Source organism: Pleurodeles waltl, chromosome 3_1, assembly GCF_031143425.1.
Source record: "Pleurodeles waltl isolate 20211129_DDA chromosome 3_1, aPleWal1.hap1.20221129, whole genome shotgun sequence".
Taxonomy (NCBI): domain Eukaryota; kingdom Metazoa; phylum Chordata; class Amphibia; order Caudata; family Salamandridae; genus Pleurodeles; species Pleurodeles waltl.
This window is the reverse complement of record NC_090440.1, coordinates 1,556,142,459-1,556,166,543: the sequence shown is the minus strand read 5'-3', so window position 1 is coordinate 1,556,166,543 and position 24,085 is coordinate 1,556,142,459. Positions and strand designations below refer to the sequence as shown.

The following is a 24,085-nucleotide window of genomic DNA, read 5'->3' as shown; positions in this document are numbered from 1 at the left end:
TACATGCTTTGTTTCTTTCTCTTATTAGTATTCATACAGTTTGCTCTGTATACTACACAGAAATATTAACAGAAACAAAGTTTATTTAGCCCAGAAAGATCAATGTGTTACAACTTAGAAGGTTTTCTTCTTCCTCCTGTCTTACCTCATACTGGTAAACCATAATATTTGATTATATGCAAACCCTGTAATTTTGTCACATTATGGAGTAGTGCAATACATATAAAGAAAGTAAAAATGTGGATTAAATGCAGTGTATTGTATTAAGACACATAGTACAATGATCAATTTAAGAAGGTGCCACTGATATTTTTGATACCTGCATTCCAGACAAAGGTTAGAATGAAAAAAACATTTTGTTTATCCTGAATCTGGACTCACTATTATGGTGGAAAATATGATATGTACTTTTGGTTTGTATTATAAAAATATATTCATATTTTGAAAAATGAATTGACTGTGTAGAAAAAAGAAGTTCAATGATTTCCTGCCACTTTATGTATTAGGTTCCCTAACTTTTATAAAGAACTCTAATGTGCACAGACAAATTATAGACCAACCTTTTTATTTTAACTGTTATACTAGGGCCCTAATTATAAGTGCAGGGCTAAATTCTGATCCCTGTGCAAACAAGGGTTTACACCGTGATTGGAATTATGGTTTGTGTGATAATTATCATACCCTTCCAATATTTATATGATTAATTCGGGCTGGTCAAAAATGCCGAAATGTATTGAGGGAAAAGGCCCATAAAAAAAAAATAGGTGGAATTCTGCTTTTTCATTGCCTCATTTGCAAGTTAAAAAGGCAAAATAGAAAGTGCTTACCACATGTGGTAAATACCTCTCTTTTGGTTATTAGCTTATGCGTGTGATAAGATGTGAATAACAACATTGGTTTTGTTATGTTTAACATGCAACATCAGTTCTGACTGGAGACGTTCCTATGCCCACTTGCGCTTTTGCATCTCTTTAAAGTCCAAGGGCCTTATTATTAGTGCCCTTAAATTCTTGATAGGGTCGGTAAGAGTTCTCAACCGGATCCAGGGAAACACAACAGACTTGTTATGTTTTATTTCACCTGCTGAAATCACAGCATAAACTGTATGAGGGAATGACACATTAGTAGGGAAATAGTCCCCTCCTACACCAGGGCACTTGTAATATGTCCCTAGGTGCTCTTGCTAAATCTAGAAAATGCCCTAAATTGATACCATTCAATCTTCTGAATACTCAATACTCATGAGGCAACTGCCCAAGTAACTATTTGGAGCCTGTAAGTGTACATGATAGACAAGGTAGAATGAAAACAGCTTTTGATTTGTCATAAATGGGGCCACAACTAGAATGTTTTGGAATATTATCTGTGAAAGCTTATTTTGAATAGTTTGTGTCAGAATTCGTTCTGCAAAAAAATATCAATTGTATATATATATATATATATATATATATATATATATATATATATATATACATATATATATATATATATATATATATATATATATATATATATATATATTTTTTTTTTTTTTAGTACAGTGAATCTTTTCTTATTTCAATTATTATTTGGAAAGTGATCCCTTTAGCACTGGCACCGCTGAACTTTCTTTCGGACCATTTGTTCGTGTGTATATATATATATATATATATATATATATATATGTATATATATATATATATATGTTACCTAGTGGTGGTCCCCACTTGGTAGTTATAGCTAGGACCTAGTTTCTATAGAAACAGTGTTTTTTGTTTTGCTAATAACTTCCGCGCCATTTGATGAATCTTCACCAAATGTTCCAAAAAACTTTGATGCACACATCAGCACATGTCTGGAAAGTTTTGGGTTGATCGGTGAAGCATGGTCCAAGAAAAAAGGGGGGTCCTACAACGTGTTTTCCCCATTCATTTTTCCATAGGGATTTTGAACAGCGATAGCGGCAAAACCATTGGACGGAATTACACTAAATTTGCCAGAAGGGTAGCTCTTGGTCCAAAAAGAGGTCTTTTTCTTATTTGGTGTAAATCTGTTCTGCAGTTTTCTAGTTATTAAATGAAAAACAAATTTGTATATATAGGGATGCAGATCCTCCTTGGATCTGCCGCAGATTCAGAGAAAAAGCAAGGCCGTGATTGGCTGGCTCCAACATGACAGAAATCTTGTGCCCGCCATTTTGTTTCTTGCATTGCCTAGGGGGGGAGGGGCAGGAAAAAAACAGTGCAGAAATATAAATAGGGTCAGAATACAGGTATCCTGACCCCATAGGACACAAGGAGGAGTCAGGGCAAAAAATTGCCCTTTTTTAATGCCGATATGCAGATTTGAGGATCCTCCTCAGATCCTAGGGAAAAGCAAAACCCAGATTAGTTTACTGCAACCTGACACAAATATTAACGTGTGTGTGGTAAAAAAAAAACCATAGACATTTTTTAAAAAAACAATGTTTACAGGGACGTTATAGTTAGGTTGGCGTTTTAGCCATACAAACCATAGAAATTCAGCAGTTATACTTGTAGTTATACTTATCTGAAAAAACTATAACTTATGAAAGTAACTTTAGGGTGCACAAGTTATAGGCCCTCATTATGAGTCTGTCAGACTTCAGACCGCCAGACCCACGGTGGTGGTCGGACCGCTGCGGTAGTGGCCGTCCGACCGCCACATTATGACCATGGAGGAGCCACCCTCTTCCGACTGCCGACACTGCCAGGCTGCCGCCAGCCAGCAGCCTGGTGGTCCTGGCGGTTGTAATCCACCAAGTGCAAGCAGCACTGCCCTGGGGATTACGAGTCCCCTTTCTATCAGCCTTTCCAGGGGCTGGCAAAATGGAGGCTTTGGGGGCCCCTGGAGCCCCCATGCACAGCCCCGTTGTGCATTCCACTGCCCGAATTACAGACAGTGGAATGTGCGACGGGTTCTGCTGCACCTGCTGCGCCGCCATATTGGCACCGGCTCCATCAGGAGCCGGCGTCAATGTTAAAGCCTTGCTGTGAACTCTTAATGGGGCCGGCGGTGTTCGAGCAGAACGAGTTTGGCGTAACGAGGCCCATAGTTTCTTAACATAAGTATAACTATAGGTATTACTAGAACTGATGAACTGAATTTCTATGATTTTGTATGGGTAAAACATCAGCCTAACTATAACATCCCTGTAACCTTTCTTTTTTTTCAGTGAATATAGATATAGATATAGATATGTATCCATATTTATACATATCTATATGTATATTTGTGCATGTGTATAGATAGTTAGATAGATAGATAGATAGATAGATAGATAGATAGATAGATAGATAGATAGATAGATAGATAGATAGATAGATAGATAGATAGATAGATAGATAGATAGATAGATTCAGCAAGACTCTGCTTAGAAGCTGATTGGTTTGTACGCCCATCTGGCTAGAGCGCTTGAGTCGAGGAATTGACTTATCCAAGTCATCAGTCAAGTGTGCATGCACAAAGATGTGCCATATCAATTGATCTATATTCAGATATCAAGCATTTGGGCAGCAAGACAATAGCTTTCTTTTTTTACAAAAATACCTATTATTACTTCAATAACTGTGAAAGCTTTTAATAATAGTAATGAATCAACTAAAACTATCAAGGCCATTTGATATGTTTGTTTACAATCGATGATGGACCAGCCAATAGGTTCATGGATGATGATCACACTTGTTAACTTCTATCATGGTTATATGTTGGGCACTTATATACTGAATATATATGAGGTAGTGCAAATAACAACAACATACAATTTTAAGTCCAGCAATGTTTTATCTCAACTATCAAAACCACTTATACTTTAAAATCTTCTTCAATGCAGATCTGAGCAATAGTTTTCTTGATGCGAAGTGCCGTCAGACGAGCTGTGCTGTTTGCATACCAACATTCACGCATTATTCTTCCCATCACTCGGAGAGCCTACAAGGAAAAAAAATAAAAAATCCATTCTCTAAAATAATTGAAAAAAACATTTAACAAACGAACCACACTTCGAATTTAAAACATAACATAATACAACAATTGTTGCAGGAAATGCAAAAATAAGCGGACTACCGTAAATAGGAAACATTAAAACATTGCACAACTTCAAGCACTACACCATTGTATAGATCAAAAAACAGTTCAGGCCTAACCCCCACAGAGACACGAGCAAGGTCAAAGATTCAATCAAGAATGTAGTGTAATGAGAAACATGGCAGGGTCATCTGTTAAAGCCCAACTCATGTGTAACCAACCTGCAAGTATTTACGACATCAGCAGATGAGTCGCCGGCACACCATCCATGCCTACAAGCAGATTGCACTCTCATTTGTCAATGGGTACATAATTGAATTAGCCTAAAGCACAAAGGTGCACGACTTACAATGGGTGCAGGGAAAGTAACCAAATTCCAAGCACTCCCGGCCCACAATGCTGTCAGCATGCACTTCAAATAAATTACATTTATGAAAGAGCAAGTATGCATTCATATGTCTGAGAATGCTTGATCATAGAACTTTGTCGAACGTATAATAAAGAGTGAGTAATGACTTAGCTTAGGAATTCTGGGTTTTCCATTGTAATCTGTAAAGTTGCAAGTTATCTATTATTGATCATGTGTAATAAAGTATTGTAATGATATGCATTAAAAGGCCTGTCTGTGAACAGGCATTTGAGAAGAACGGGAGAGGCAGGTTGTTCAGGACTAAGCGAATCGCGATCCTCATTCTGAATAAGCACGCTCCTCTTGGCAATACTAAATGCAGATGTATGTGTAAACTAAGCACATGCAAGGATTGTGTAAATATGTTGCACGATCAACGGAAATATGTGTATTTGTGAATTTTTCAGAGAAGGCCAAAAGTGCACTGCATGCAAATTATTTTTATTGTGAAGGATTACGTACTGTGTTGCGCGATCAATGGAAATATATATATTTGTGAGTTTGTCAGAGAAGGCCAGAAGGGCACCACATGTGATTTATTTTTATTGTAAAGGATTGCGTAAAAGTGTTCTGCGATCATCGGAAATAAATGTATTTATGAGTTTGTCAGAGAAGGTTAAAAGGGCACTGCATGCGATTTGTGTTTCATTATGAAGGATTGCGAACATGTGTTGCACGATCAACAGAAATATATGTATTTGTTAATTTGTCAGAGAAAGCCAAAAGGACACCGCATGTGATTTGTTTTTATTGTGAAGGATTGCGTCCATGGGTTGTGTGACCAATAGAAATATATGTATTTGTGAGCTTCTCAGAAAAGGCCTAAAGGGCACCGTATGCAATTTGTTTTTTTATTGTGAAGGATTGTGCACATGTGGTGCATAATCAATGTAATAAAATGTATGTGTGACATTTTCAGTGAAGGCCAAAAGGGCACTGCATGCAATTTCTTTTCTTATTGTGATGGTTTGCGTACATGTGTAGCACGATCAACGGAAATATATGTGTTTGTGAATTTGTTAGAGAAAGGCAAAAGGACACTTCAAGCACCTTTTTTATATTGTGAATGGTTACATGTGTTGCACGATTAACAGAAAAATATGTATTTGTGAGTTTGTCAAAGAAGGCCAAAAGGGCACCGTATGTGATTTGCTTTTTATTATGAAGGATTGCGTACATCTGTTGAGCGATCAACTGAAATATATGGAATTGGGAATTTGTGAAGAAGGCCAGAAGTTTGCCACATCTGATTTGCTTCTTTTTATTGTTTCCTTGGATGGATTGTGCACGTGTGTTGCACAATCAAAAAGGCGCTTACATAACTAGTAGAATTTTGGTTTGTTGAATGACTGAACGCGACCATGTGCAGTTGAATGAAGTGTGACCACAGTGTGATGTTGTTGTATTGTATAAATATGTAAATTGTTGTTTCAAATGTACATGCATGTAAACCAAAAATATATACTGTAATGTGTCCCGTAGGCTTGGTAAACAGAAATAACAAACTGAAAGCTTATTTGTAAAAGGATAAAGTAGGAAAAGTAGAAAGAAATTACTTCCCACTAGAAAATTTGTGTGAGTCAACTTTAAAATTACTTAAATCTGATAGTAGAAAGGGTAAAAAGTAAAGGATTTAGAACATCTAAACATGGACATAGGACATATGCAGAATGTATGCCCCAGTGGCAGAAAGAAATTACAAACGTATAGCCAGGAGTGGTTTAAAGCCACCCAAAAGCATATGTATCCTTGGGCACAAGAAGGTACGTTCAATGATTAAACAATTGAGCATGTTGTCACATATCTCCGAAGTAAGTATACAGGAGCCAAATCAAAGGAAAGAAAAGCTACCATAGCATTATGAAGAATATTTTGTGAAGATTCAAAAGATTCGTCACAGGGAGATACCTCGAGTACCCCATCTGTTCCCCCACCCCCATATGACCGTGCAAGTACTGCACCTACAGTGCCCAGCATCTACCCATTAGTGCAGCTGCAAGAAGCCACGGTAGGATTAGAAAACCTTGAAATTGAAACCCCTTCATTCTTCCCTAAAACAAAACCCAAGTCAACCCACTGAATACCAAAATCAAAGAGGGCAAGCACTCTTACACAGCAAAATAGGATAGGAAATCCATAGTTTTCAGGGCAGGGCAATTAGAGGCACAGTTCGTACTGCATCTAGGCCCTACCTTTCCCGAAGAGGAGAAAGACAAAGAGCAGGCTTCAGGAGATATCGATGACCAATCGCATATTTCATCAGCAACATCACTGTTACTTCAGAAAAGGGACACTTCACATACAGTAATTAGGAAGCAAATATCCACTCCATAGGAAAGGGATGCAGTGAAAGCAGAGTGGTGCCACTATGTGCATGGGGCTATAGAGATAATGGGACAACCTGTATCTTGAGGAAGGGAACAGGAACAAAGAAGCACTGAAAGTAGTCTTCCCCCTTGGCAGAAGGAGAAGGGGGAGTAGACGTTTCACCAGAGAGTGTGCAAGACTGGCTATCACACAGTGAGGACAGGAGAGAGACAAGTGAATCAAGGAGAGAAGGGCATGACGTACAGGGCAAACTCAGAGGGGTTTTGGGGAATTAGCAGACAGGATAGAATCTATATGCCAGTGAATGGAAAGCATGGGTTAACTCCTTCAAACCCAAGAAGTAAGTTACCATATTTATGGTCTCCGAGAAACGTCCACCCATTAACTTAACACAAAGGCACATGGAGACTACCTAATCCAATTAATGGAAGGGGAAGAGAGCGAGATGTGCTCCCTAGAAGCAGGAAGCCCCGAGTTACAGAGCTTGAGCGGTTATAATTCCAAAGCACCCATGGTCAATCGGACCCCGGAATGGGATCAAGCAAGGCTAGGGGTTGGGTGACACTTCACAACAGACCTGCCTAGCATATGAGTGCCCAAGCAAATTTGCACAACACAGGCATCACCCCCAGTGAGACCGTCACTGAAGGAGAGGAACAACTGATATTTTGTTGTACCATTTGTAGAAAATTTAGTAGACTAGACGGAGAAGTTAACTCCACAAATGAGCACCTGGTCAGGAGAGGGGTCCTTTGACCCGCACAACATGGCAAATGTTGACAACTGCATTCTGCACGGTGAGGTTGATCAAGATTGGCACTATCCTTAAATGAGGAAATGCCTGCATATATGCAGAAGTATGCCAGACAGCACCATCCCCAGTGCACCAACACTCCTTTACATCAGGTGTCCCTGATGCATAAGGGCCCTGGTACATCACATTATGTTCCTTAGCCACAGATGGGCAAGGAAAACCTCAGAAAACAATTGCCACCGCTTTCGGAGGGAGAAGGTAAATGGATCAAAGCATTTGAGAAGCATACAGCAGGTATCACCCTGGCAGTAGGGGATCTAAAAAGCTTACTTAGTTCCCTCATACGGGATGAAACAGTTATAGAATTCCAAAAGACTGGATTTTAAAATTTGACCCTCATTGAGATCCGGTGTGATGGATCTCCATTTAACCTGGTCAGAACTATGGTGTGGGATCAGCTGTGGCAAATGTACCCTGATAGGCTAGATATCGGATTTCTTATGACTCTATGCAACCAAATGAGGACCCCGGGCAATACTTCAATAAAATGAAAGAAAAATGGACCCAGGAAGTGGGTCAGGGCTGGCAGGTGAAAAGAGGTAATGCAGTATTGTTCTATAATATAGTAAAGAAAAGATAGGTCTCCTGACGTACAGGACAGCTTAGATAACACAGTGGCACTAGAAGCTAAGCCCTGGACCGAAATTCAAGCACACATAAGCCATTCTTGCAAGAAGTAGGAAAAGGAGAAACGTAAATAGGAAATAGCTGAGAAAATGGCAGCCAAGCTGGAGCAGCAGAAGTTAAAGAAGAAGGGAGCAATGGATGAAACTATAGTGGCAGCGGCCACTAAGATGGCTGCAATATCTGCGGGAATAGTGCCAGGGGTCACCCAACAACAGTACCCACAGCAGCAGGACAATATAAGAACACAAGAAAATAGTAGAGGAGGAAGAGTAGGGAGAGGTAGGATGGGTCCTCTTAGAAGGGATCTGGCATGTTATTATTGTCAGAGGTTTGGGCATCTTATTAAAGACTGTAACATGAAGAGGTGGAATGAGCAAAACAGAAGAATGAGAATTCATGGTCCATCTGGAAATATGACAGTGCAGCCACGGCAAACCGTATAGATCACATATGTACCCCAGACACCCTTATAAAATGTTTACTCACCAGGAATGCCCCAAGGTAAGCAAGGACTGCCCTAAAGGAACTATCAATTACCCTCCACAGAAATCCCACCCCAAAATGGACAAGGAGGGGTAGCTGTAAGGGGGGAACCCTTTCCAGGTGAACTCTGCAGGAGGATACACACAATGAGGGTGCCCACAGAGTATTTCCATTGTCCAGTCTTCTTAGTGACGCGCAGGCAAGATGAGGAAACCATTGTGACAGTGTCCTTCATTGACAAGAGATTGCATTCCTCATAGATCCAGAAGCAGCAAAATCCTGTCTTAAAGAGAGAGGCTTCCCAATTTCCAACAGATCCATGGACATGCAGGGATTCTCTGGGGAAATTATAGGGGTTCCATTAACCAAACCAGTAGAGATTGAGGTAGGGGAGACATATTGACGGCAGCTTTCTGCTATCACCATCTGCCCCAAATGTGTTAGGAAGAGACCTGATGGCAAAATTTAACATGACCATTAATTTTAAGCCAGACGGTAGCATGATTCGTTCCACACCTGCAGTTCCACTTTCCAGAAACATGGTACTAATGGTGAACTCCTCTAGCAGAGACCAGGCTAGAGCACAACCCGCTGATATGGAGGGAGTTACTGCAGCAGTATATACCATCATAGCAGAGACTCTAGAACTATTGGAGAGGGAGGTTCATTTCTCTAAAGAATTACTTTTTAGGCAGCAAGGACAAGACTCTGGACTATCAGAAGCAGTGGTAATATTGCAGATAGAGGCTTTGGAGCCAACAATTACCTATGGCGCCTTGGCAACCAGTGACCTAATGGTGCTTTGTGCACATGTGTCATCTTCTTCGAGCCAGGAAAGTCGATTAAGGAGATACTGGAGGATGAGCTAATGGATGATAGTCCCCAGAAAAGGATTATACTTTTCCAGGATGACATACCACTGAGGACTGTGCTAGAAGTCAGGATGCCCACACAAGGCAGAGCTTTTGACTCAGTAAAAGAAGCCGATCTGTCACCCATGCCAGATACCCTGTCGACTTAGGGTCCTCATGATGTCAACCTCATCCACACTGCCACACTATTCTGGATGACATTGAAGGAAGGTGCCTTCTTACCCAGAGTAAAACAATACCCCCTGTCCAAGGAGGCAGATGAGGGCATTGCCCCTACTATACAGGCATTATTGGAACAGGGAGTAATTTACCCTGCAGTGTCACCTTGTAACACCCATATTTACCCGGTTAAGAAAGCTAAGGGCAATACTTCGTGCACGGTTCAAGACCTGCACCCTTTGAACAATATTGCATTAGCAGAATTCCCCATTGTACCAGACCCCACCATCAGCCTGACAAACATCCCGTAGCACACCAGGTATTTTTCAGTCACTGACCTTAAGAATGCCTTCTTCAGCATTCCTCTCCATCCGGATAGCCACTATCTGACAGCTTTCTCATATCACAGGGCTCAGTATTTATACTCTTATTTGCCCAAGGGTATTGTGAGTCCCCCAGCGTGTTCAACAGAGCAATAAAAAATGAACTGTCAAATTTTCAATGTGACAGCACTCTGTTTCAATATGTCAATGACATAATGGTTTGCAGTCTTACAGAGAAACAGTGTAAATGAGACACTATGGCCCTCATTGTGACATTGGTGGTAAATTCCGAATACCGCAGCGGTGACTGCCGCCAACATAACGCTGCAGAGGCGAACATCAGTCAGCCAATTCATGACATACACACACAAAACCGACAGAAACCAGCCACAACCACAAATCCGCCAGACCCAATGAACGCGATAAACTGTCAGAACTAGCACCCATACTATCACGCCACCAAAACAACGCCCTTCAAATAATGACCCACAAATTTCCACAGCGGACATTCAACAGCGGTAAACCATTAGCGGTACGCACTGCTTTGGCTGAAATGGCCACCCAAAAACAAGACAACGTTGCACAGAACAAAAAACCCACACCCCCCCCACAAACAACAACACTATAAAACATCCCCCATATCACCCACAAACCTTTGCAAACATGAGAAGACTGATACACCTTGCCACACCAATCCCAGAAAAAACTGCACACACATACCACAACTATCCATACATCCGTCATGCACCACACACCACACACCCCACCATATCACTCACCACCCTCTGCACAAGACACACACCGCACAATACCCATGTCCCCACAAAGGCATCCCCATTTCACTGATGAGGAGTTGTGGGTCATGGGGAAGGAACTAGTCAGGGTAGATCCACAGCTGTTTGGAGCTCAGGTACAGCAGATCTTCATCGCCAGGAAGATGGAGCTATGGCAGAGAATCGTGGACTAGGTGAATGCCGTGGGACAACATCTGCGCACAAGGGATGACATTCAGAAGAAATGGAATGACCTACGGGGAAGGTGTGTTCCATGGCAGCAAGGCACCAGCTCGCCATCAGGAGGACTGGTGGTGGACCCCCACCTCCTCCCCCAAAGCTGACAACATGGGAGGAGCAAGTCTTAGCAATCCTGCATCCTGAGGGACTGACTGGAGTAGCTGGAGGACTGGGCACTGGTGAGTCACCATTAACAACCTACCACCAACCCACTCTCTCACCCCCTACACCCCACTCTTTTCCCCGCAGTGCACTACCCCAATAACCACACATAAATGTCCCCCCTGCATGCCATACGCACTGCAAGCACATCCCTCCCAGCTCTTCATGCACACCCACCACTGATGGCTGGACAGCATGGGGAACTACCAATTCCACAATACATCACCATACACTACCAAAGGTGGGAGGACAACAGCAATATCATTTGGAAAGCTAGAAATGAAGAATATGTCACAGACAATTACCCTAAAAAATCACTTTCATCCCCATAGGTGACCCAGCCAATGTCAGTGGCAGGGAGGTGTCACAGCAACCCAGTCCCTCACTAGAAGATGCCCTCAGTGATGACAGCAGCTCTGGAGGTCTCGATCTGGATGAACTCCTTTGCCCATCAGGGACCACTGGTCAGTCGTCTACCACATCCTACAGCCAGTCCACCACAGGCCCCCCGTCAGACTCAAACACCACAAAAGCCAGCCAACTCCCCCAAACCTCTGTCCCCAGGACACATCAAGTTTGCCCACCTGTACAGGGACCCGAGTCGACACCACACAGGCAAGACAATGAGGGTCCTGGTGTAAGTGGGAGTGGGCACACCGTTCAGTGGACACAGGCACAGGGTGCTAGGGACAGTCGGAGGACAGCTGTGTGCCAGGAGGAGGACAGGCCCAGGGGACGGACTGCCCAGGAAGCACTCACAAATGTCCTGGAGGCATACCAACAATCCCAGGACAGGATTAGTCAGGTGCTCAACATCATGCAGGAGAACCAGAAGCTGCAGGGGGAACACCAGCAGGAGGTCATGTAACAATTGCACTGCTTGAATACCACCATGGCCTCCATTGCAGGGGTCCTGAGTGACATGGCGAACATCATGCAGGAGTATGCAGAACACCAGCGGGCCCCTACTACTAGCCACTGCACTGACCAGCCCTCCACATCTACTGCAGTTAGTGGACAGGAGGGCCTGCCAGAGGACCCACAGGCCACCAACACCCCTCCCCCTGCAGAAGGTGAACCACCCGACAAACATTACCTTTGACCCAGAAACACACCAGACACAGTTGCTAAGACCACTCCCAGGAAATGAGCCCCTCCAGAATTTCTGCCTTGTGTTCCACTGAATCACCTTGTTAACTTTGGACTGTCGTTGCTCCTCTTCCTCTGGCCCCTTGGACAGTGGACCTGTGCTACAAAAAGACTGGCCCACTACATTGGACTATTCCAAGCCATCACCTCGCTCTATAGCACTTTACATTGAATATCTTGTTTACAAATAAACACCCTTTTACACAACTTGAGTAATAGTGTTTTATCAGAACGAAATGTGCAATGTAGTGAACTGTATTGAACTGCATGATCCTGTGCAAATGTCCTGTAATGTGTGAATCCATCCAACAAATGTGTATCAGCAGTCTGTAGTCATCACATCAGTACACTGTTGTAACCACACCAACATCTGCAATAAGGGAAGGCATAGGTGACAGTCAATTGGGATACAAAGGTAGTGACTGGCATAATACTACAGCCACACCGTACATTACTTAAATGGAGACATGCATAGATCAACAGTCGTACCTGAGTGTCATTGGAAGTACTGCTGAATGATATGTGTCCTGTTGTTCACATCCTCCTCCTCTTCCTCTTCCTCATCCTCACTGTCCTCAGTGTCCACTGCTGCCACAGGTGCATTGTCAGCTCCCTCCTCCTGCAGATAGGGCACATGGTGTCTGAGAGCCAAATTGAGCAGCATGCAGCAGACCACCACAATCTGGCAGACCTTCTCAGGGGAGTAGCATAGGGATCCACCTGTCAAATGGAGGCACCTGAACTTGGCTTTCAGGAGACCGAAGGTACGCTCCACAATCCTCCTGGTACACCATGAGCATCATTGTACCGATTTCTAGGATTCCTGACAGGGGTCAACAGCCAGGAGGGGTTTTAGTAGTCGGAGTCACCTGGAAGAAGTGAGGGACACACATTAGCCATGCATAATGGCTGGGGTATGACTCCAGTAGGAATACACTGGCATACATTGGGTGGGAACTCAAACTCATCTATGAGCCGCACTCTGTGCCTCTGTAGTTGTGCCATCCCCTGTGGGACGCTGCTTTTTCTCAAGGCAAAGGCATCATGCACAGATCCAGGATACTTGGCAGTGACGTGGGAGATGTACTGGTCAGCAAGGCATACCATCTGAACATTAAGAGAGTGGAAACTCTTCCTATTCCTGTACACCTGTTCATTTGTCCTGGGAGGTACCAAGGCAAAATGGGTCCCATCAACGGCCCGATGATATGTGGTATGCGTCCCATTGCATGAATCAAGCCTTCACAGTGGGCAAATCATCAATCTGGGGAAATGCGATGTAGCTGCACAGCTGCTTGAGAAGACAGCCCAAACCATTCCAAGCACAATCAAGAACATTGGCTGAGACATTCCTGCAGCCAAGACCACAGTCACCTGGAAAGAACCATTTGGCAGGAAATGGAGCATTGACAGTACCTGCACAAGAGGGGGAATTACTGTGGTACAACGGATAGCAGGTAGCAGATCAGACTCCAATTGTGCACACAGCTCTGTGATTGTGGCCCTGTCCAGATGATAGGTGAGTATGATGCGCCTTCCTCCAGAGTAGCCAAGTCCACAAGGGATCTGTAAACGGGTGCTTGCCTCCTCCTCCTATTCCTCTGCAGTGGTTGGTATCTAAGTGAGCCAAAAGTAAAATGGGTATGACAACAGGACCTATGGGCACACAATATTAGAGTACACAGAGCATGCATGTTTGTAGGATACTAGAATTATCTAGGTGTGTACAGTCAACACCAATGACGCACATATTAATTCAAAACATGAGTAATAGCAGTAGGAAATGGCAACCGCCTGTCCTGTAAGCAGGTATAGGTGGAAGTGACCTCACTCTACTGGCGTTAGGCATCATGGTGGGAGGTGGTCTGCATCGCCGTGCATTCCTTATTGGATAACTTGGGGCTCTAAGGAGTATGGGAACCAATAATGATCAACGCCGATGGTGACTCGTTAAAGAGGCTCATAGATGGGGGGCCTACCCCTGTATGGGCAGTTGTATGGGCCTCCAGACCAACAGGTGAGAACATCATGGGTACGTTGCATGCGACATGGCTGCATGTCAATGAATGTGTGTGCTAGCAGTGTGTCATTTGGGGGTGGTATTGCTGTAGGCAATGTCAATGCAGAGGTACGGGTCATGTGTGTGCTTGATGAGGGGCAAACGCAGTATGTAGGCCAATTGTGTGACAGGCTGGATTGTATGGTTCATGGTGTACTTATGTCTGTGTTTCTTCTGCAGGTCTGCACCCATCAGAAGAAGGGGTTTTGGCATGCCATTGCCAAGGACGTGCAGACCCTCGGGGTCCATGGCTGGCAGAGCACCCACTGCAAAAAACGGTGGGAGGACCTGAGACGCTGGGCCCATAAGACTGGGGACGGCCTCCCAATGAGGGAGGGGTGCCTGTCGGAGCCTGACCCCCCTAATAGCCTGCATACTGGCGGTGGCCAATCCTGAGTTGGATGGGCGCTTGAGGCAGCACCACAGCCACAAGGGGCTGAGTACAGTGTGTGTGGTATTCATTATTTGTTGCCTGGCATGGGGTTTGGGTGCACGGTTCTAGTTAGTGGATGCCCCAATATGCTGGTTTAGACATTCCTGCGTGGGCCTGCTTAGCTATGTAGGGCGGTATGTATTTTTGGTATTGCTAGGTAGCTAGCTTGCCATGGCTGACAGGGCTTAGTTGATCCCGGTAGGTGTGCAGATGGTGGTGTTTAGGTTCCCATTTGATGTGGTACCTAGGCAATGGTTTGTCACTGTGGTCCATACTGTCCAATCTTAGTCCCAGTGAGTGACTGTGATCTGTATGCCATCTGTGCTGATAGTGCTGTGATTGACCCTGTGCTCCCTTTCTTTCTCCTCCCTCTCTCTCCTTTTTTCATCCTGTCCATGTGTCCATTAGCATCATCTGGTGAAGGAGCAGGAGCACCGGTGAGTGAGGGAGCCGCAGCCCCCTTGGACCCAAGAGGCAGATTCCACTGACGGTAAGAGGAGCATCACAGGGGAGACTGGAGCTAATACAACTGACTCTGATTCCTCCTCCAATGGAAGCTTCCTGGTGGTAGCGGACCCCTCTGGGAGCACCCCAGCTACTTCATCTTCTGCCACCCCCATACCAGCACCACCCTCCTAGTATCCCCACACCCAATTGCCCATGCCCGCTCACCGAGGAGGGTAGGTGTCTCCTTCACCCCAGGCACCTCAGGCCCTGCCCCAGTCAGCCCTGCTGCCCTCAGTGAGGAGGCTATTGACCTCCTGAGAGCCATCTCTGTAGGGCAGTCAACAATAGTAAATGCCATCCAGGGGCTGGCATCCCAGATGCAGCAATGCCTTACTGGAGGGCATTCACAGTGGCTTTGCGGCCCTACTGAGATCATTTCAGGCTCTTGTCTCCTGCCTGACGGCAGCCAGTGTCCCTGTTTCTTCTGTGCCCCATCCAACTACCTCTTCCCAGTCCCTGTCTCCTCTCCCCCAACCCATCCCATGCACAAATTCTGACAAGGATGCACCTAAAACAACAGGACTCGCACAGACAAACACAGAAACCACACTTCACTCCACAAGCACACACACAGCCAACACACAGATGCCCACACAACCACAGCCACTGCCTACACTGTCTCCCCCTCCTCCTTTTCCCTCCATCACATCAACACTCACACCTGCATGAACTGCATCAAAAGTCCCAGATCCTGCCACCTGTACAGCCTTGCCCACAGTCACAACAGCAGACCTGCAGACATGCACCCCACACACCACATGCACAGTCATCACCTTCACCACCTCATGCAGCACACCCAACTCACTTGCAGACACCACCACAACATCCATTCACACGTCCTGTTTGTCCTCCCCATCCTGTCTGCCCCTCCAAAGACACACAAACGCTCCCACTCAGACCTATAAACAGCCATCCACCTCACACACGCACACTGTCCATACACCTGTACGTCTAGCACATCTCCTCCTCCAACCACTCCCTCTACCTCCACTCCCATACCTCCTTCCACAACCCGCCCCAATGGCCCTAAGAAGATTTTCCTTTCGTGCCTTGATCTCTTCCCTCCCCCTTCCCCCATCTAGCCCGTAAGAGAAAAGTCCCACCCTCCCAGCCCAGTACCTCCAGCTCCAAATCGACTCCTGTTCCTCCCCCAAGAAGTACTCTTGCCACTAAGGTGAAGAAGGGTGGCACTCCAGACACCTCTCCCAAGGCCACTCCTTTGCCCTCAAGACAGAAGGGCAAGGACCTGCCCCCTCCCAAACCCAAGCCCAATGATCCATCTCCCAAGAAGAAACCCCCCACCTCCCCCACCCACCTGCCCCCTGAGGTGCCTGCCTACTATCTCCATGATGCCCCTGCCCAGTGGAGTGACTAGGATGTGAAGAGTCAAGTTGGGCCTAGGACGTTGCCCTGTGGCTAATGGCTGACATTGGACTGGCAATGGCCCTTTGTATATAGTTGTCTCAGTTATTGTGTGTGCAGGTCCAGCGAAATACAGAGGTTGGACCTAAGGTATGTGTCTTGACTTTCTTTACTTCTGGCTGATGTTTTTGTTGTTAACTCTGCAGATTGTTCTGGGTGTGTGGTGTGTGTGTATGGTGTGTGTTGTGCCTGTGTGTGTCACTCTCCACTCCCTCCCTTGTGTGCTAGGTGGCTGTACTCACCGTTGTCGTCCCTGACGGTGTTGGTGCTCCTGGGCAGCCATTGCATGGTACAGCATCAGGAAGACTTCCAGTCACAGTAACAACCCACAATCCCCCCGGAAGAATGAAAAGACAATGCGAAATTCGGTCAAACATTTTAATGTGCCAATATACATGTCATACAAAAATATACAGATATATATATCTCAAAATCACTCTTATTTACACATACAATCCGAGAAGTAGTGCAGATATGTACACAACAATGTCCGTGCACCAACAGTCCAAAAATGCATGGGCGAGGCCCACAAACTATACCTGACCAAAATCGGAGAGAACACTGCCGGGGCATCAGATAGAAACACTACAGGCACCTCAGGGGGAAGGGAAGGGGGGGCACCTCAGCCAGATGAATGCGAAGCCACATCCACGACGGGGCTCCATGCCCATTGATGTATCCTGGGGAGTGCAAAGCCACAGTCTCTCAAGTCTTTCCAGTGGGTGGGTTGCCCACTGTGCCATCCTGGGGAGTGCAAAGCCACAGTCTCTCAAGTCTCTACAGTGGGTGGGTTGCCCACTGTGCCATCCTGGGGAGTGCAAAGCCACAGTCTCTCAAGTCTCTCCAGTGGGTGGGTTGCCCACTGTGCCATCCTGGGGAGTGCAAGGCCACAGTCTCTCAAGTCTCTACAGTGGGTGGCTTGCCCAATGTGCCATCATGGGGAGTGCAAAGCCACAGTCTCTCAAGTAGATGCAGTTCTCTACTGGTACTGGGGGGGACTGGTGCCCAGACTGGATGAGTCTCCCCTTGAAAGTTCATGGCTGGTCACTGTCCCAGCTGCACATGGGAGAAGGATGCCTGATGTGGCGGCCTTTTCATTCCTACACGGTGCATGCCCTGTTCAGCGGTGCTTTGCCATGGCGGTCTTTGCCCTGTTCAGCGGTGCTTTGCATTGGCGGTCTTTGCCCTGTTCAGCGGTGCTTTGCCATGGCGGTCTTTGCCCTGTTCAGCGGTGCTTTGCTATGGCGGTCTATGGACTGTTCAGCGGTGCTTTGCCATGACGGTCTTTGCCCTGTTCAGCGGTGCTTTGCCATGGCTGTCTTTGGACTGTTCAGTGGTGCTTTGCCATGGCGGTTCTGCACTGATCAGCGGTGCTTTGCCATGGTGGTCTTTGCCCTGTTCAGCGGTGCTTTGCCATGGCGGTCTATGGACTGTTCAGTGGTGCTTTACCATGGCGGTCTATGGACTGTTCAGCGGTGCTTTGCCATGGCGGTCTTTGCCCTGTTTAGCGGTGCTTTGCCATGGCGGTCTTTGCCCTGTTCAGCGGTGCTTTGCCAGGGCGGTCTATGGACTGTTCAGCGGTGCTTTGCCATGGCGGTCTATGGACTGTTCAGCGGGGATTTGCCATGGCGGTTCTGGACTGTTCAGCGGTGCTTTGCCATGGCGGTCTTTGCCCTGTTCAGCGGTGCTTTGCCATGGCGGTTCCAGACTGTTCAGCGGTGCTTTGCCATGGCGGTCTTTGCCCTGTTGAGCGGTGCTTTGCCATGGCGGTTCTGGACTGTTCAGCAGTGCTTTGCCATGGCGGTCTTTGCCCTGTTCAGCGGTGCTTTGCCATGGCGGTCTTTGCTCTGTTCAGCGGTGCTTTGCCAGGGCGGTCTATGGACTGTTCAGCGGTGCTTTGCCATGGCGGTTCTGATACGGACATTGGTGTGTGGCATGACGATCTCTACACTGGGCATTGGTGTGTGGCATGACGTTCTCTACAATGAGCATTGGTGGGTGGCATGACGTTCCATCATTGCCCAGCGGGGATGTGGCATCCGGGACCCTCCTGGGCTGTGACTCTGGCGGTGGTCTCTGGACCAGTGACGATACTTGGGCCCTCCTGGGCTGTGACTCTGGAGGTGGTCTCTGGACCAGTGACGATACTTGGGCCCTCCTGGGCTGTGACTCCGGCGGTGGTCTCCTGACCAGTGGCGATACTTGGGCCCTCCTGGGCTGTGACTCCGGCGGTGGTCTCTGGACCAGTGACGATACTTGGGCCCTCCTGGGCTGTGACTCTGGCGGTGGTCTCTGGACCAGTGACGATACTTGGGCCCTCCTGGGCTGTGACTCCGGCGGTGGCGGTGGTCTCTGGACCAGTGACGATACTTGGGCCCTCCTGGGCTGTGACTCCGGCGGTGGCGGTGGTCTCCTGACCAGTGACGATACTTCAGCCCTCCTGGGCTGTGACTCTGGCGGTGGTTTCTGGACCAGTGACGATACTTGGGCCCTCCTGGGCTGTGACTCTGGCGGTGGTTTCTGGACCAGTGACGATACTTGGGCCCTCCTGGGCTGTGACTCCGGCGGTGGCGGTGGTCTCCTGACCAGTGACGATACTTCGGCCCTCCTGGGCTGTGACTCTGGCGGTGGTTGCTGGACCAGTGACGATACTTGGGCCCTCCTGGGCTGTGACTCCGGCGGTGGCGGTGGTCTCCTGACCAGTGACGACGGTGCTGGCGGTTGTGTCTGGACCGCCGGAAATGATGGCGCACTTCTCCACTGTGACACTCACAACAGGCTGGGCAGACTTCCTCTGGACCTTCCCCACCTTTGTTGGAGTTACAGCTGACTCACCAATCCCCTTCGAACCCATGTCACTTGTTGTCCCACCAGGAGTCTTAACACGGTCCCGTTATCCACTCTCCAATTTTGGAGCCTTTACAGGGCTGGGCTGCCAGTGCCTTGGCTCCGGGACCTACTTCCTGCCCTGGTGGCCGGTGCACTCCACAAACCTTGAACAGGCACCACTGGTATCGGAGGCTTTTTGGCTGAGGCTCTACGACAGGACTGATGAATTGGAGGGAGGGGTGGGGGCAAAAAGGTCAATTTGACATAGGGACAGTTTCTGACGAACACTGGGATGGGTAGCTGGAGGGGTTCTGGGAGTGGAGGAAGAGGAGGTGGTTGTAGGAGGTGTCACTTTAGGTGTTTTGGGTGCAGGTGCAGGTACTGGAGGCTGTCGTGAGGTGGATGGATGTTGGGTGAGTGATTGCCGGCGTTTGTGTACTTTGGGAGGGGGCGTCACAGACACACTGGGAGAGGACACAGGGGACGTGTAAATGGCAGTGGAGGTGGTGAGTGCAGGTGAGCGGCTTGTGGTGCTGGGTGTCCTGGTGCGAGTCCTAGTGCCTGTAGATGTGGTGCATGCAGGTGTGTGTGTAGACTAGACTGGGAGGGAGGAGAGAGAAGAGGAGGAGAGGGACACAGTGGAGACAGTGGATGTTGCTGTGTATGTATGTGGGTGAGGCTTGCGTGAGTGCCTGTGGTGTGTGTGGTGCCTATGCTTGCTTGAGCTACTTGTGTGTGTTGACTTGTGTGCATGCTGGTCTGTAGGTGTGCTTGGGATGGGCTGGGGTACAGGAGATTGGGTCTGGGTGGAGGAAGTTGGAGGGGGAGGCTGGACACAGGGACAATGGCTGCCATCAGTGCTGAGGCCAGAGATTGCAGGGTTCGCTGAAGGACTGCCTGACCAGAATGAATGCCCTCCAGGAATGCATTACCGTGTTGCAACTCTCGTTCTACACCCTGGATGGCATTCACAATGGTAGACTGCCCAACAGTGAGTGACCTGAGGAGGTCAATGGCCTCCTCACTGAAGGCAGCAGGGGTGACTGGGGCTGGGCCTGAGGTGGCTGGGGCAAAGGTGATGCCCACCCTCCTGGGTGAGCGGGCACGGGGCGAACGCTGAGGGGCTGCTGGGAAGGCAGTGCTGGTAGGGAAGGTGGCGGCTGTACCTGTAGAAGTGGGGCGCACAGATGGTGCTGCCACCACAGGGGAGCTCCCATCGGCGGACGAGTCCGTGTCGCTGGTTGGTGATCCGGTGGCCGACGTGAAGCTCCCCTCGCCCTCCGTCCCACTGGTGCATTCAAAGTCTGTGGTGTGGCCCTCCATGGCCATGTGGGATACAGCTCCCTCGTGCTCCGGTGCCACTGTACCTCCGCCTGATGATGCTGATGTACAAAAGGACAGGGAGAGCAGGAAAAAGGGGGGGAGACAGAAGAAAGAGAGTTTTAGTGCATGGCATTCCGCTACCATTGGCAGACAAGACAGACGCAGCAGCCCCCTGCATTACGCCGTGCTCCTGCCCTCTGCACATGCAATTTCTGGGATATGGCCTTCATGGCAATGGTGGACATCTGCGCACATGGATGCCACAGGGGCAACTATACCTCAACTTGGCACTCTGGCGAGGTGGGGTAGAGTGCCACATGGCCTACATTACGGAGGGGCCTTGCCTACCCAATTCGCCCTGGCCTAGGGACACCCACAGCCCACCTCCCCCACCCAGACCCCTACACTGCACGCAAAGTCCGCGGAATGAGGTTGTACTCACCCCCTTGTGTCTGCTGTGATGTCCTCAAGCGCCCATCCAACTCCGGGTAGGCCACCGCCAGGATCCGAAACATCAGGGGGGTCAAGGTGCGACGGGCCCCCCTCCCACGTTGGGAGGCCATCCCCAGCTGAGCCTCTGCCGTCTTCTTGCTGCAGCGGCGAATGTCCTCCCATCTCTTACGGCAGTGTGTGCCCTGTCTCTGGTGGGCCCCCAGGGTCCGGACCTCCTTGGCGATGGCACGCCAAATGTCCCTCTTCTGGTGGGCACTGACCTACATGACATGCACAAGGGAAGAGGTACAGTCATTACCAACTGCACCGTCAATGTGAGTGGCCCCCTCCCTACTCTGGCCATGTGGCCCATTCATTCCCATGCATAACTGTTCTATGTACTCTGCCCCCTTCCCTCTTCCACCCAGCCCTCTCCACCCAGGCCTAGCCCATACAACGTGCTCCCTGTGTACTAACCTGTTGGTCTGGAGGACTGTAGAGTAGCGTGTACTGGGGGAGGACCCCATCCACAAGTTTCTGCAACTCCTGTGCAGTGAAGGCAGGGGCCCTTTCCCCAGACGCAGCAGCCATCGTCGCTTCCAGACCAAGGTCACAGCAGCACTAGCAGTGTAGGTCCTCTCCTGTCGAAGGTCAGGTATCTAGTGAGTGAACAGATAGAAAATGGCGGTGACGTCCGCGGCGGTGCGCATCATCACCGCCAGCGCACCTGTTCATTGGCTCCTGGGACCCATAGGGTCCACTGTTAACCAATGCAGCATTGCGCCACGGTCTACGACCACCTACCGCGACGGTGTGCAAGTTACCCCACAATCCCATTGTCCCAGTTTAGAGGTCAGGCAGCCGCCATTTCATGGGCCGACATGGCTTCATTTACTACTGCGTCACACATAGCTAGGCCTACACTCAACACACGTACAGGAAGGGTTTTGTGTCTGGTGTAGTCTTGTGTGTAACAGTGGGTACATACCTGGAGGATTACTGACTGGTTCTTCGCTGTTTTCCTTCGTATGCACCGTCAGCTGGGACATATGAGAAGATGGCAGAATCCTCCGGTGTACCGACCGCTGGTGGACCTGTTGACAATGGAAGAAAGACATGTCATCGTCACCTACAGGTTTTATCGTGCCACTATCCAGGAACTATGTACCCAGTTGGAGCCAGACCTGATGTCACCGATCCGCCATCCGACTGGAATCCCCCTGACGTGCCGGTGCTGTCAGTGCTCCATTTCCTTGCAAGTGGGTCATTTCAGACAACAGTGGCCAAGGCATCAGGGATGTCCCAGCCTATGTTTTCCAACGTCTTGTCCAGAGTGTTGTCTGCCCAGCTGAAACACGTAAGGAGATACATCATATTCCCTCAGGTGGAGGATTTACCTACAGTGAAAGGTGACTTCTATGCCCTTGGACATATTCCCAACGTCATAGGTGCCATTGATGGGACCCATGTAGCTCTGGTCCCCCCCGCAGGAGTGAACAGGTGTACAGGAACAGGAGGAGTTATCATTCTATGAATGTCCAGATGGTCTGTTTGGCAGACCAGTACATCTCGCAGGTAAATGCTATGTTCCCTGGCTCAGTGCATGACGCCTACATCCTGCGCAATAGCAGCATCCCTTATATGATGGGTCAACTCCAGAGGCACCGTGTATGGCTATTGGGGGACTCTGGTTACCCCAACCTTTCCTGGCTATTGACCCCAGTGAGGAATCCCAGGACCAGGGCAGAGGAACGGTACAATGATGCCCATGGGCGGACTAGGAGGGTTATCGAACTCACCTTAGGCCTCCTTAAGGCCAGGTTCAGGTGCCTCCATATGACAGGTGGATCCCTATTATACTCACCGAAGAAGGTGTGCGACATCATCATCGCCTGCTCCATGCTCCATAATTTGGCATTGCGACGCCAGGTGCCTTTTCTGCAGGAGGATGATCCAGATGACAGTGTTGTAGCAGCTGTGGAGCCTGTGGAGCCTGTGGACAGTGATGAGGATGAAGCTGAGGAAGAAGAAAACGACAACAGGGATTCAGTCATACAGCAATATTTCCAGTGACACACAGGTGAGAACATTTTCTGGTTTAACATTACATTAACTTTCACACGTCTACCTCTATCCTGTACCTACATTTCACTCACTATTTGTTAATTGAGTTGTACCCTTCCATTTCAGTTTCACAAGTGTGGTAACCTACGTGTCAACTGCTTGCATCCTTCAAGGGCTTGTGATGTGTGACATAGGTATGTTAGCCTTACAATGGGTAACCCATTATGACACTGTGATTGATAATACAAAGTACCAAATCATAGACTGTCTCCAGATTTTTTGGTGTTTCAAGGGTGTTTATTTAAGTGCTCAAAAAATGAAGGGGGGGTTGTAAAATGGTGATGGGTGATGGTGGAGGAATGTCCATGGCAGAGTCCAGTCTATTAGTCTCACAGGTGCACTGCCCATCTTGGCATAGGAAGTGGAGCTGGGGCAGTTCGAATATGGACAGGGTAACAAAGTGGGACAGTGGGAGGACAATCAGGGTGGTCTTATTTCCTGGCGGGGGTCTTGCCATCTTGCTCTGTCCTGTTCCTGGATCTCAGGGACCGCTTGCGTGGTGGTTGTCCGTCTGCAGGGGGTGGGGTGCTGGTGTGGTGGTCCTGTGGCGGGGCGTCCTGTCCACTAGCGCCGGCGGAGGTGGTGGGCAGT

General features: G+C 48.1%; 1 protein-coding gene across 1 annotated transcript in view; it reads right to left on the bottom strand.

Annotated features, from left to right (window-relative positions):
* Window positions 1-3,471: 3,471 nt before the first annotated feature.
* Window positions 3,472-24,085, bottom strand: part of ACVR1C (activin A receptor type 1C) — a 1,080,214-nt gene continuing 1,059,600 nt past the window's right edge. The window contains exon 9 of the mRNA XM_069225150.1: window positions 3,472-3,930. Within this exon, the coding sequence (XP_069081251.1) occupies window positions 3,805-3,930 (126 nt within the window). The 3' untranslated portion in view covers window positions 3,472-3,804. The remainder of the gene's footprint in view (window positions 3,931-24,085) is intronic.